Below are 13,517 nucleotides of genomic sequence, written 5' to 3'. Positions count from 1 at the left end.
ATTCACTGAGGACCAGTGCTGGAGCGCCCTTGGCCTCCCGTTTCCCATTATCATTTCCCCTATCCCATTTGATATAGGTGGACATTTGAGGTCCAGAGAAGGGGCGTGACCTGGCCGTGAGACCTCAGCTCAAAGTCCAGATCTCCTTGAGCCTCCCCACTGAGAGAGGGAGTCGCAGCCCTGACCCTGAAGGAAGGAGGGAGATCGGGAGCGCCGCCAGTTGGCCCAAAGTTCCCCGCAGCTATCCAATAGGCGGGGAGGGCGTGGCGGGACTCCGGTCTCGGGCAGCGCGAGTAAATAAGCTCGAGTAGGGGGGGCGGTTCTTGCCTGCGGTTCCGGTTTCTGGATCTGTCCCCGGTCCACTCACGCCCCCACTTAGGTCTGTCTGCCGCCTTCGTCATGGGTCTGGAGCTCTACCTAGACCTGTTGTCCCAGCCCTGCCGCGCCGTCTACATCTTCGCCAAGAAGAACCGCATCCCCTTCGAGCTGCGCGCTGTGGAGCTGCTCAAAGGTGGGCCAGGCTGGGGGGTCTGGGCCTCCAGTGTGCTGACGCACTCTCGCCCGCCGGCGCCGCCTCACGGTCAGGCTGCGTGTGCGGACCCTCCAGCTCGGAAACGTAGCATCAGTTATTTGGGTATTTTCAAAGAGCTCCGTCCTTTACCTAGTGAAATCTAAACATTCTTTAAAATATAGGTTAAGAAGGAGTAGGGCAGGTAGAGATCATTAGAGTTTGGGGGTGGGGATGGGGAAGTGGGGTGAATGCCCCAGTAACTCTACACCGGGGCTTGGAGAAAACAATGAAGCTGCCTCCTCATTTACTAGCACTCTCCATCTCCGAATTTCTGCATCTTTCTGGGAAAAGGTTGTTCACCTGGATCTGTATGGCTGTATGTATGTGCATTACAGCTTTAGGAAATCGCCCTCCTCCCAAGCCAAGACAAGATGCTGCCTGGCCCAGGTTCCAGGGGGGTGGACACAGGAATGGTGGCCCTCTGGTGGGGTCAGGGTCTGTGATTTGGTGGTCAGTGGGGTGGCCTCCTCTTCCCTAGTGCACCACCTGGATAGGAGCCTCAGAAAGTTCCTGGATGCTGGGTCGGGTTGGGCAGAGACCTTTGTCTCAGGGGTTCCCCTACTGCCTCTCTGGTCTGTCCCACAGGCCAGCACCTCAGTGATGCCTTTGCCCAGGTGAACCCCCTGAGGAAGGTGCCAGCCTTGAAGGATGGAGACTTCACCTTGGCTGAGAGGTAATGGGTCCCTGGAATGCTGCATTGCCCTGTGGGACCATCCATCCATCCCTGTGTATGCTGTTGATGGCTTGGATCATGGCTTATGTACCCCGAGCAACTGTGCCAGCCCCAGGGTGGAGAGTGGCTTGCTGTGGGCAGAAGTACCAGGGCTGGGAGGGGCATCGGGTGTTGCTTCTGTCGTATTGATGCTTTGCCTGTATTGGGGAGCAGGACTGGAGTTGCTTTCATCCTTTAGGACCCATGCCGGTGCCCCCTTTTTGTGGAAGTTTTCTCTGAGTGCCCCCCTTCTGAAATCCTGTAACATGTCACTTGGTGCCCTCAGTTCAGGTGATAGGATGACTCAGGGTAGAGCTGTGTGACCCTGGGAAGTCGCCTAACCTCCCTGAGCCTCATGTTCCTATTCTGCACCATGCAGATAGTGAAATATGCCACCCACAGGAGTTGGGGAAACACACGCCAGGAGCAGGGGCCTGCCCCACTCAGGGCCTGGCCCCTGTGGGGTAGCTGAGAAGTAACTGGGACATCTCCCTCACCCCTGCTGTGCCTCCCAGCGTGGCCATCCTGCTGTATCTTAGCCGAAAGTATGAGACCCCCGACCACTGGTACCCCCAGGACCTGCAGGCCCGTGCCTGCGTGGACGAGTACTTGGCATGGCAGCACACGGCTCTGCGGAGTGCCTGCACCCGGGCCATGTGGCAGAAGGTGAGTCCCGGGGGCAGGGACCCCTCTTGGGATGCTCAGGGGACAGTGCTTTCTATTTAAAACATTCTGTTCAGACCTAAGGCCTCAGAACACCAAACTCTAGAATGCCAGAGACTCCAACCAGCTTGTTTTTCTGAGGGGAAATTGGGGCTGAGCCAGGGAGTGACTACCCAATGTGCCTTCATCCCTGAGCTGCTGGAAATTAACCCTCTGCTCCTTTGCTGCCTGGAAATACTGCCTTTTGGGAGAGAAAAGAAAAACCCAAATCCTTGCTTTACTACGCACATACTTTCTAGATAGAGAGGTGTTATGTGAAAAGTGAAACCAGGAGAAATGAAGAGAATTTCAATAAATTTGATCTGGTTTCTGGGTGTGCAAGGATTTCTAAGCCTATGAACTGCTGAAGACTTAAAGAAAAGCCTAGCCCTGGCTGGTATAACTCAGCACGGGCCTGAGAAGCAAAGGGTTGCAGGTTCAATTCCCAGTCAGTGCACATGCCTGGGTTGCAGGCCATGTCCCCAATAGGGGATGTGCAAGAGGCAACCACATATTGATGTTTCTTGCCTGCTATCCTTCCCTTCCCCTCTTTCTAAGAATAAAATAAATCTTTTTGTTTAAAAAAAGCCTAATCAACTTTACACATACAAGAAAATTTTGTGAAAGGACAAAAAGGATTACATTTAAAATAGGCAAAAAACTGGGAAAGATCTTGACAAAGATATGTTAGAAAGAAGTAACATTTTTTAAAAAAGATTTTATTATATGTAGAGAGGGGGAAGAGAGGGAGAAAGAAGTGAGAGAAACATCAATGTGTGAGAGAAATATCCATCAGTTGCCTCTCATATGTGCTCCATTTGGGGACCGAACCCACCACCCAAGCATGTGCCGTGACTGGGAATCGAACCGGCGGACTTTCTCTTTGCAGAATGACGCCCTACCAACTGAACCACACTGGTCAAGGCAAGAAGTAACATTCTTAATATTTAAGATGCTCTTAGAAATCTATCACATGGAGGCACAATGGGCAAAGGAAGCCAGCAGGGATTTAATGGAAGGACAGAGAGAAATGGTCAATAAATGGATGAAAACATATTTAACTTCAGTAAAACTCAAGCAAATGCATATTAAAACAGCACATCTATGCCATTTTTTATGTATTAAATGTGCAAGTAGTTTTTGAAATATGCACTTGGAGTAATTACTTGTAGAGTGCTGGCACACGGTGGGTGCCCCCGTGTCCGTGATGGAGTGTGAGACGGGCACACTTTCACTCTGTGGCAGGTAGGGGACACTCTGTAGGGGACCACTGTTCTGAAAGGTCGTTTGGCAAAAAGGTTTCCATTGCCTTGAGGTTCTAGGGGCTGGGAGAGGGATCCCCTCAAACTGATGGGGGCAGGATCCTGGTACATTTGATTGCAGAATGGAGAGAGGTCTAGTAGAGTGAGTGTAGACCTTTGCTCCTCAAAAGTGTGGTCCACAGACCAGGAATGTTAGTGTCACCTGGGAACTCACTGGAAATGCTGAGTCTCAGGCCCCGCCCAAGCATACTGATTAGGAGTGTGCACTTGAACCATGCCGCAGAGGGGTTCACAGGTACATCCCCATTTGAGAAATCTGGGTGGGTTAGGAGGTGGAGAGGGGGAGGATGGTGGCCACACTGCAGAGGGCCTGGTGGCGAGGCCGTTGTGGTGAGGGCAGCGGGAGCCATGGAAGGCCTTACGCAGGGAAGAGATATGGGCAGCCTGAGGTTGCAGAGGGATCCCCTGGCTGCTCTGTGTGAGCACCCAGGGAGAGGTGGAGCTTGTCCCTGTTTGAGTAGGAGATGAGACCATGCAGATGGTGGCTGTGGGTAGAAAGGGGTGGGTGGGAACAAGGAGAAATCTGAAGGACTGGTGATAAATTAGATGAGAACAGAATCCAGGCTGGTCTTTGGGCAGAACCTTAGCCCTCTCCTGCCTGCCCACCCACCAGATGATGTTTCCTGTGTTCCTGGGTGAACCGGTGCCCCCCGAGACATTGGCATCTACTCTGGCTGAGCTGGACAAGTGCCTGCAGCTGCTTGAGGACAAGTTCCTAAAGGATAAAGACTTCCTTGCTGGGCCCCACATCTCAGTGGCTGACTTGGTGGCCATCACAGAGCTGATGCATGTGAGTGCCATGCGGTGGGTTGCCCACTGGGCAATGGGGTGTCCTGGGAGAGAGCCAGGGTACTAGCTCATGTTGCCCTTTGTGGCTGTGGAACCTTGGGTGAGCTACTTCTTCTGTGCCTCAGTGTCCTCGTCTGTAAAATGGGACTTGAAAACCCCACACTGCAGGGATATCAAGGAGCTTCTCAGTATTTCTGGGGAGAGGACCCCCAGCCTATCACACATGGGGTGGAGGAGGGAAAATCCACCTAGTGGACCCCTAAACCAGGTCATGCTATCTTGTGCTTCACCATGCCCAGCCCCCTCCGCCTGACTCCTTCCCTCTTCCCATAGCCCGTCAGCGCTGGCTGCCCTGTCTTCAAAAATCGACCCAAGCTGGCTGCCTGGCGCCAGCGTGTGGAGGCTGCAGTCGGGGAGGACCTCTTCCAGGAGGCCCACAAAACTATCCTGAAGGCCAAGGACCTGCCTCCAGCAGACCCTGCTGTGAAAGAGAGGCTGAAGCCTTTGGTGCAGGCTTTGTTGCACTGAGCAGGGACACGCCTTGCAGCCAATGATGGAGACGTGTCAAAATAAAGAGACGGAGCTGCATCTCTCCTTGGCCACGAGCAAGATACCCTGCACAGTCTCTGGTCCCCAGGTCCCTCCCGTTCCTTCTTTGGTCTATCTCCTTAATTTACTTTTGCCCCTTCCACTCCAACTTTCCTGTGATTTCTGGAAAGAGCTTTAGTAAATACATGTTTGACCTTGCCCTTCCTCTGCTTGAAACTTTCCTTGGCACCTTACTGCCCTGAGGCTACATACATTACAGGTCAGGCCATCGAACTTTGCCTCCAGGCTTTGTGTCCACCCCTCCAGGCTGCCCCCTTCTGGTTGCACACAGTAACCCATCATTTTGCAGTCATTCTCACAACTCCTGCCTCAGCTTCCTGGCCTTGGCTGGTGCCTATTCTTCTGCTTCCAGAACCCATCCTTACCTTTTTTGTCTGGAACCCCCCCACCCCAATCTTTGGGCACTTGTCACCATTCCACTTTTCCAGGGAGTTGTCCTTGACCTATCCAGCCCCAGGCTGGTTCAGGTGACCTTTCTGGGCTCTTCAGCCCTAGTGCTTGCTTCCCTCTGTCCTGGCAGGAAACTGGTTCCATGCCCTGTGAGCTGAGCACGTGTCACCGATGGGTGTTTGCCCTGGGAAGAGATGTCTGAGTCAGGAATGGCCTCTTTCCTCGGTCTCTGGGTCTCCCACAGGGGAGTACAGGCCAGTGCATGAAACTCCTTGAAGGGAGGGAAGTCCCAGGTTATTTCCCGGCCCCCCAAGTGCTGCCAAGAGGCCTTGCTCTCCCAGGCCTACTTGCAGCCCTGACCACAGTCCATGCCCCACTCTGGGTTCCAGACTTACCACCTGACTTTGCCCTTTCCCCTCAATATTCACAACCCATCTGTTTTGTGTTCCAGAGTCTTCCACCGTCCAATAAGCTGCTGCTAATTGGACAGGGTCATGAACAGACAGCCTCTCAACCCTGCTTTCCCATAAAGGTTCCTTTAATATGCACACATACAGAATTTTAGATGTGTAATTGAAATTATAAACATCTACCCACATGGTTTCAATGACATTTTCATTTATAATTCCAGTAACTTCGAAACACCGATGATAAAACAATACCATGGTTAGCCACAACAACAGACTTCCATGTTTTAAAAAACATCTTTTGGGAAAATAAAAAGTGCATTAACACCTTTTGTTTTGCCTATAAAAATATGTTACCATAAACATAGCAAGTCTACTGGGACCTGGCTCCGACGCCCTGGTGGACAGCTCCACTGTGGCAAAGGTGCTGCAGGCTCAAGAGGACACAAAGGCAGACGTTTGGGCCAGGCAGGATTTTAGTGATCCCTAGCATCTCTGCAGGTCCCCACGGTTCCCCTACACGTGTGTCACTTTGTCTCCTGATCAAGAAAAGCGCGGAGTCTCACTGAAAGTGAAGTTGCCTGAGGTGGTGGCAACTCATTAAAAAAATTTCTCTGACGATGTAACGTCATTAGGGTTAGACCTGGGGAAGGTCCCTAGAGGTATGTGCATGTTTAGGGGTGTTCAGACCTCCGTCTAAATGGGATCAACAGCAGAAGACCACAGCTCTGGAAAGCCAAAGTGCGGGGGCGGGGCGGGGGCGGGACGGGGGCGGGGCGGGGGCGGGGCGGGGGCGGGGTGGGCAGGGCAATAGGACTTCCGGAAATCTGGGCCACAGAAGGTTGTTCGCTAGGGCCGGGGTTGCAACCCAGGCAGCCAGTCGGGAGGTGCGGTGTGCCTGCAAAGCCAATGAGGATCCCGGCTTCCGTGGCGCCCCGCCCCTAGGGGCTTGGGAACTCGGAGTCTGATTCTGCCGTTTTCTTCTTCGCCGCCGTACGTCGCGCACCTTCCCTCCGGATATGCCGTTCATTGAGCTGGACACAAATTTGCCCGCTGGCCGCGTGCCTGCGGGGCTGGAGAAGCGGCTCTGCGCAGCCACCGCCGCCATCCTGGGCAAACCCGAGGACGTGAGCGTGGGCTGGGGAGCTCGGGCTGGAAGAGGGTGATGGACCAGGGGTCGGGCTCTGTCCACACCCCGATTTCCCAACATCCTGACTCCTCCCACGGACCCCCAACAAGCTCTGACTTCTCGCTCTCCTTGACCTCGCGGCCCCACCCCCCACGTTCTCTCAGTGTCGCCTTCCCCAACCATGACTCTGAAGTGATCTGCAAGGACCCCGGCCCATAGCCCTAACCTTGATTCCGTGGGGCTCGCGCGTCTCCAGTCCCGCGCTCCTCGGTCCTGAGCGCGGGCCTGGCTTGTGCCAGCTTCAGGCGAATCTTTGGTGTCCCCCGCAGCGCGTGAATGTGACGGTGCGGCCTGGCTTGGCCATGGCGGTGAATGGCTCGGCCGAGCCCTGCGCGCAGCTGCTAGTCTCCTCCATTGGTGTGGTGGGCACGGCCGAGGAGAACCGCGGCCACAGCTCCCGTTTCTTCGAATTCCTCACCAAGGAGCTGGCACTGGGCCAGGACCGGTGCGTGGGGGCAGGGAGAGGACACTTTTGGGCCTGCTGCGCGACCGGAGGCATGTCAGGGCTCCTCTTGAAGTTGGGGAAAAAAGTAAATTCCTCACCTTGCCCCAGAAGGTCTAGTGTTCTGGGGCCCCCGGGTGTTGGGTTCACCTTTAGAGTGCTAGCGGAATTGAAGGAAGTTCTGACTGAGTGTAGTCCTGGGTGGGCCACGCTAATGTACAGCCACCATCCCACCCTTGACACGCCCACTGCCTTGCCAGAGGGAGAACAGTAATGGGGGGGGGGTGCAGGCTTGCAAAATACCTGGTGGGCCAAGGCTGGCTGGCCTGAGAGCCCATGGTGGGGATGCCTGGCTAAGGGTCTTGGAATATGAGGTGATGGCCAAGTAGCTGATGACATCTTTTTCTCTGTCCCCTGAAGGATAGTTATCCAGTTTTTCCCCCTGGAGCCCTGGCAGATTGGCAAGAAGGGGACGGTCATGACTTTTCTGTGACTGGCACGGAGTGCATCCAGGGCATCTGTGAGCTGGTCACCTCTTCCAGAGAGATCTCCTGGCAGAGGGAGGGCCTGGTGGATACCAGCTTCTGGCAGCCCCTCATGTGGACATGACTGTGACCTCACAATCCTCTTCTTCCCCACTCTCATGCCAAATAAATCAAGAGAGCTTCGTCTTTCAAACATGACTTTTTTACTGTACCAAGGCATTCTGGTCCACCCTGGGCAGTGGGGTTGCTTTATGACGAAGGGACCTTAGGGAACCTGGGGGGTGGGATGGTTCCTATCTTCAGGGTTGCTGTTTCATGTATGGTTTGTAGGCTGCTTAAATTGGAAGATGCGGAGGTTTCAGCCTGGAGGCCCCCTTCTCCATGCCCATGTGCAGGCTGCTCAGGAGGGGCTGAGAGCCTGGGCCTCCCTGCTGACTCTGTTGACCAGATATTCCTGTTCTCATCCTGGGCTGGCCTAGGTAGTTCCCTGCCACAGACTGCTGTGCCTAGCAGGGGAGCCTTCCCTGTGCGTTCCCATCTATTCCTGTGAGTCTTGCTGAGAATTCCCTAGCTGTGCACCATGTTGCAGAAAGGCAAACCTGGAAATGCAGTGTCTGCAGTTAGAAACTGAATGAATGGGATCTCCCCCACTTTCCCTCAGTACCATATCATGCTTTCACATTTTAGAGGACAAACACGGTGTAGGCACTGTTTCCTGGCACAGGTAAAAGTTTGATCACCTTGTCTTTTGTGTACCAGTGAAATACACCAAATTGAGATGTTCAGTCTCAATATAGTCAAGTTTCCAATGGAACACGTGTCTGCCTGCTTGCTGTATTTGGACCAGACCACCACTGAGGACTCTCATTAAAAGCTAGAGCTTGTAGTTCCTTCCCCTGGCAACCTGTCCCATTTCTGTACTCATTCCTCCTGCCAGCATGGGGGTCTTGCTTCCCCGAGGGGTTCAGGGAATGTGGGTTGAATGTGAATGAATGGGTGAAGTGCCCAAGGAGGGATCCAGGGGCAAGGCAAGAACAACCTATCTGGTCTCTCCACCTTAAATCTCTGATCACCGCTCTAGTGAGAGTGACGTCATCTGTTTGCTGTAGGGACTGGCCCCTTGCCCCTCTCCAGCATTAGCCCCTACATTGACTATGAACTTTACCCCCTGGTAATACTCTGCTGCCAGAGGCTCCTGCTTGGCTTCATTGTTTCCAACCTCCAAATCCTTGCCACATAGCTCCCTGGTGCTTGGGCCACCTTTCCCATCTTTTTTCAACGTTCACTCCAAAGCATCTTTCAGCGTACAACCCGAGGGTGGGAGCTACATCCAAGTTTGCATGTTATCCACTGAAACTTTGGAACCCATCTGTATGCTTCTGTTCACTGCCTCTCTCCCAAGGCTATATACACTCTCAAAATCAGCACTGGTGACACAATTATTTTTGTAACTCCTGGCATATCAGTAAAGTGTTATTGTTTTAAATTGGCTTTCGAATTCTTAGTGATTTTACTGTCTTTAAGATCAAAGAGAAAGCCGTAACATTCATTCCTATTTAAATCATTCTTGCTGGACCTCCAGTAGCTATGCATTTCAACTAGTGTCAAGTCCTTCCCTAAACCGCTTAGCTCCTGAGAGTAACGTCTCTCAGGCCGAGGCCTGGTGAAAAATCCTTCCAAACTGGATCCTCTTTTGGGCTCTGAAATTCTGTCACTCCCTCGCTGGCCGTTCATTTACCAAGTCTTGGTTTCTTTCCCGCCCCCCCCCCCCGCCTTTTCCTTTTGTTTCAATAGTTGATTGTATCTGTATTTTGGCGGGTGGGGGGTGTCTTCCAAACCTTCTCAGAAGAAATGAGGTACAGGTAATATGAAGAAGAACGCTGTTCCATCTCTAGTTCCCTCTTAAGTGTTCCCCCAGTTTCCATTGCCTTCAGAGCACCTGCCCCAGATAGTTAACAATAACACCTCCCGTCACTAGGTACCGCTCGGGTTAGGCACCGAGCTCGGCGCTTCCCAAACATTATGGAGTCCGACCGCGAGCTCGCGCTCCAAGCCTCCAAACCGAGAAGACCAAACCCAAGGTTCCGGATCGGTCACCACCAAGCTCGGAGTGGCACCGGAGGTGGCCGGTAGGGTTTCGGGGAGCTCGGCTGCAAGCGAGACAGACGCCCTCCTTGATTGGCTGGCAGAGCCGGCACTGGAGCCAATAGGGGCGCGTCTTGTTGTCAGGCGCGCAGCCGGCCGGCGCGGGGGTCCGGGCGGACAGGCAGTTGCCTTGGAGACGCCTGGTGAATTCCTGGGCAGTGGGTTTATGGGCAGCTGCAGGAGTGGGGCGCGCGCTCTGTTGAGCCAGGGGCGGGGGACTGAGTGGTGGCGAGCGCGGGGTCGGAGCCGGTGCGGACGGAGGGGTCTCCGCAGCAGCCCCAGTTTTACAGTCGGGGAAACAGAGGCCGGAGAGCGAGAGCGACGAGGACGGGTTTTCTGGCTGCTCCTCGGGCCGTTTCACAGCTCTTGCCGCTGTCCTGGGGTGCCTAGGATGGGGTTCGGCCTCCGGAATGGTTCACAAATGACAACAGCAAGGAGCCACCATTGATTCGGCGTCTGCTGGGTGCAAAGCCCGGCGCTAACCCTTGACTGGCGTCCTTTCACTTCACTTGCATTACAGCCTCGCGAGGTGAGTGGTATTATCGCCATTTACTGGGGTGGAAACTGAGGCCAACGGGTGCAGTGAGTTGTTCAAAGTCCCTCAGCTAACCAGTGGGTCAGCCCGACTCCTCGCTGAGGATTTTGACCACACTGCTTCCCTGGAGTAGGTGGACGGGGCTAGATGAACTTACTGACGCTCGCAGGTGCCTGCACAAGTGTCTTTGGGAGCCCCTTAACTCTTTGGGGGCCAGGGTTATTACAGGTCGTGAGATGGTGGGATTCCGTGCAGTTAGGGTTCCTTCTGTGTGATATATAACTGGTTAGAACTAAAATATCCTGAGAATGGTTTTGTTTGAAGTCGGCAAACTTTTGTTGCAAATATAAAAATATAATAATTCTGAACATTTCATATGAATGGGATCATACAATATGTGATCTGTGACTTTCTATGTTTTCATAGTTCATTTATTTCAGATTGTCAATAATTCATTATTTTTTTTATCGCTGAATAACATTCCGTTGTTTGGATATATCACATTTTACTTACCCATTCATCAGTTGACGGACATTTGGCTTATTTCCACTTTTTGGTTATTATGAATCATGCTGCTGTGAGCATGCCCTCATTAATTTTTACAGTAGCGTATTAGTTCATTGTGTGGATGCCCCATAGTTTATACATCCATTCATGTATCTATGCCATTTAGGTGGTTTTCAATGTTTTGCAATTACGAACAGTGCTGCAATGAATAACCCCGCACATATATATTTTCGTATTGTTGGAGGTCCATCTTTAGGGCAGATTCCTAGAAGTGTAGTTGCTGAGTTGAAAGGCACCTTAGCTGCGTTTGTAATTTTGTCAAATTCCCCTGCAGATGAATTATACCTTGTTGCATTCCCAGCAACAATGTATGAGAATCATGTGCTGTTATACTTTAATTTTGCTGGTGTGGTAGGTGAGAAATGGTGTGTGAAGTACTGTTAGGATTTTTATTTTTCTAATTATGTGTAAGTTTGAACTTATTTTCATATATTTGAGAGCCAGTTGTGTCTTTTTTGGTGAATTGTCAGTTCATATATTTTCTCCATTTTTTTTATTAGATTTTTGTTTTTCTGCCCTAAGTTTTGTTGTTTTTGTTTTTTGTTTTTTGTTTGAAAAATTGTGGTAAAGTGTACCTTACATGAAATGTACCATTTTAACTATTTTTTAAGTGCATGGTCTGGTGGCACTAAGTACATCCACATTGTTGTGCAACCGTCACCACCCTCTGTCTTCAGAGCTTTCTTTTATCATCCCAAACTGAAACTCTGTCCCCAGTAAACAACGCCCACTCTTCCCTCTCCCAGCCCCTGGCAGCCACCATTCTACTTTCTGTCTCTATGAATTAGCCTATTTTAGTAGACATCTCATGTAAGTGGAATCATATACTGTTGCTCTTTTGTGATTGGCTTATTTCACTTAATTAGGAAGCTTGAAAATTCTGTTTTCTCTTCTGTGTTGTGGGCTTCTTGAAGGTGTCCTGACCCAGGTCATCACAGGCTCTGGGAGCTGCAGCTTTGGGCAATCCAGGTGCCTCCTTGGTTGGAGCTGGGTGGGCAGGGGGATGGGCAGGGACCTGGGCAGCTTGTAAATCCAGAAACGCTTCTCCTGACTTGGAGCTCACTGGTTTTTTTTTTTTCCTCTGACTTGCCTGGTCATTTATTTATTCAAGGTGTCCCGAGAGCGTTATCTCCTGTCAGCTCTGAGATTGGTGTCCTCTCTGTACCACTCTGGTGCTGGGGGTACACAGAAGCCCCAGGGGAAGGCGCAGGCACCTAGCACAGACCCAGTGGTTGTTGGGTACCTTCATGCAAGGTGCTGCTGAGTCAGGAGGCAGGGGAGCTCTCCTCTTGAGGGGGTAGGTGGACCTTGGTTGTGGTGGCTGCATTGGTGCTCTCCCATCACTGCCATGCAGAGACCTCATTTCTCAGCTCTCCCTGGGCCCTCCTTACCAGATGACATTTGGTAAGACTTGCCGAGACCTGGAGCTAGCACCTGTCCAGTGGAGAGTGAGTTGAGAGGCCTGTGGCTTGGCAGAGTGCCACCCTCTGCCTTCTCTCCTGTATTTTCTATTCCTTTGCGGAAGAACTGCCAGCCTCTGCAGGGCAGCAGGGGCAGAGCTGGGGTGACAGGCTCCTTGCAGCTGCAGCTAGTCAAGAACCTCCTGAGGGTCCATACTTTGTAGACTTGCCATGGGGAATCCCACTGAGTTTATTGTTCTGTGTTCAGAGGAGTTCCCAGTCTGGTCGGGCTGTTGACCCCATTTTATACATGGAGAAACTGAGGGCAGCAAAGGGTCAGGGACTCAGGCATTATGAGGCAAAGCCTGGTCACACTCTGAAAGCTCCCCATTCCAAACCCAGTGCCCTTTCCATTTTTTCCTCTTACATTCTCAGATGTAGGAAGAAGAGCAGATTTTAGAATAACAGAATTGTGAAAAAAATCAACCAAAAGGTACTTACTGAGTGCCCGCTCTGTAAGTGAAGGTGGAAGTTCGGGTGGAGGCGGTGTGCTGCCCTGGGGATTGGGGTCAGAGGCCTGTCCTGTAGGACTCAGTGGGCAGACCCAGTGGGGGAACTAGGACAGTGATTGCGGAGCCGTGACTTGACAGGCTCCCCCCACTTCTTCCAATCTCTTCGCCTAGTGTTCTCCTGGCCCCTGGGTCTGAGGGCTCTGCTCAGAGTCACCAGGAAGTGGCTCAAGCTGCTGTCTGCTCCAGGGGCCATTGGCCTCTGGGGGGTGATCAGAGTGTGGCCGAGACTTTATTGGGAATAGCATTTTGTACCTGGAACACACATTCAGCTTTCATCCCACTGGAAACTCTTTTATTCTATTAATTCACTACATGAAGGTTTTAAAAGGTTGTGGTAAAATGTATGCAACATAAAATTTACCAGTTTAACCGTTTTTAAGTGTGCAGTTCTATGGCATTAAGTACATTATGTTGCTGGGCAACCATCGCCACTGTCCTTCTCCAGAACCTTTTCATCTCCCCAAACTGCAACTCTGTCCTGTTCAGCAGCAGCTCCCTGCTCCCCTCCCCCAGCCCCTGGCAGCCACAGTTCCAGAACTTGCCTATGCTAAGTACCTTATATAACTGGAACCATACAATATTTGTCTTTTTGTGACTGGCTTATTTCACTTAGCATAATGTAAGTTTCATCCATGTTGTAGCCTTGCATCAGAACGCCCTTCCTTTTTAAGTCTAAGTAA

The 13,517-nt window shown here is 51.9% G+C and overlaps 3 protein-coding genes across 4 annotated transcripts in view; all 3 read left to right on the top strand.

Annotated features, from left to right (window-relative positions):
• Window positions 1–268: 268 nt before the first annotated feature.
• LOC123806632 (glutathione S-transferase theta-3-like) lies at window positions 269–4,843 on the top strand. The gene is made up of 5 exons (XM_045819874.1): window positions 269–511; window positions 1,157–1,244; window positions 1,799–1,949; window positions 3,921–4,097; window positions 4,430–4,843. Exons 1-5 carry the CDS (start codon window positions 400–402, stop codon window positions 4,622–4,624), a joined length of 723 nt encoding a protein of 240 aa, XP_045675830.1. The 5' UTR covers window positions 269–399; the 3' UTR covers window positions 4,625–4,843.
• Window positions 4,844–6,360: 1,517 nt separating this feature from the next.
• DDT (D-dopachrome tautomerase) lies at window positions 6,361–7,811 on the top strand. Of its 2 annotated transcripts, XM_045819824.1 has the most exons (3): window positions 6,442–6,629; window positions 6,961–7,136; window positions 7,554–7,811. In XM_045819824.1, exons 1-3 carry the CDS (start codon window positions 6,522–6,524, stop codon window positions 7,624–7,626), a joined length of 357 nt encoding a protein of 118 aa, XP_045675780.1. In that variant the 5' UTR covers window positions 6,442–6,521; the 3' UTR covers window positions 7,627–7,811. The 2 variants fall into 2 exon arrangements, with proteins under 2 accessions (XP_045675781.1, XP_045675780.1); XM_045819825.1 differs by lacking the exon at window positions 6,961–7,136 and having other exon boundaries at window positions 6,361–6,629.
• Window positions 7,812–9,864: 2,053 nt separating this feature from the next.
• The window catches only part of CABIN1 (calcineurin binding protein 1), a 126,578-nt gene continuing 122,925 nt past the window's right edge, over window positions 9,865–13,517 (top strand). The window contains 1 exon segment of the mRNA XM_045819759.1: window positions 9,865–10,292. The gene's annotated coding sequence lies outside the window, so the exon portion shown is untranslated.

Source organism: Phyllostomus hastatus, unplaced genomic scaffold, assembly GCF_019186645.2.
Source record: "Phyllostomus hastatus isolate PE091 unplaced genomic scaffold, TTU_PhHast_1.1 phas_scaffold_387, whole genome shotgun sequence".
NCBI lineage: Eukaryota > Metazoa > Chordata > Mammalia > Chiroptera > Phyllostomidae > Phyllostomus > Phyllostomus hastatus.
The sequence above is the reverse complement of the archived record's forward strand: the minus strand, read 5'-3'. Positions and strand labels throughout refer to the sequence as shown.

Bases quoted from the DNA above. Each gene is read 5' to 3' on its own strand.
- DDT (XM_045819824.1), top strand. From the start codon at position 6,522: ATGCCGTTCATTGAGCTGGACACAAATTTGCCCGCTGGCCGCGTGCCT. The intron at 6,630-6,960 runs GTGAGCGTGGGC...TGTCCCCCGCAG, and splicing joins TCCTGGGCAAACCCGAGGAC to CGCGTGAATGTGACGGTGCG. The intron at 7,137-7,553 runs GTGCGTGGGGGC...TGTCCCCTGAAG, and splicing joins CTGGCACTGGGCCAGGACCG to GATAGTTATCCAGTTTTTCC.
- LOC123806632 (XM_045819874.1), top strand. From the start codon at position 400: ATGGGTCTGGAGCTCTACCTAGACCTGTTGTCCCAGCCCTGCCGCGCC. The intron at 512-1,156 runs GTGGGCCAGGCT...TCTGTCCCACAG, and splicing joins CGCTGTGGAGCTGCTCAAAG to GCCAGCACCTCAGTGATGCC. The intron at 1,245-1,798 runs GTAATGGGTCCC...TGTGCCTCCCAG, and splicing joins GACTTCACCTTGGCTGAGAG to CGTGGCCATCCTGCTGTATC.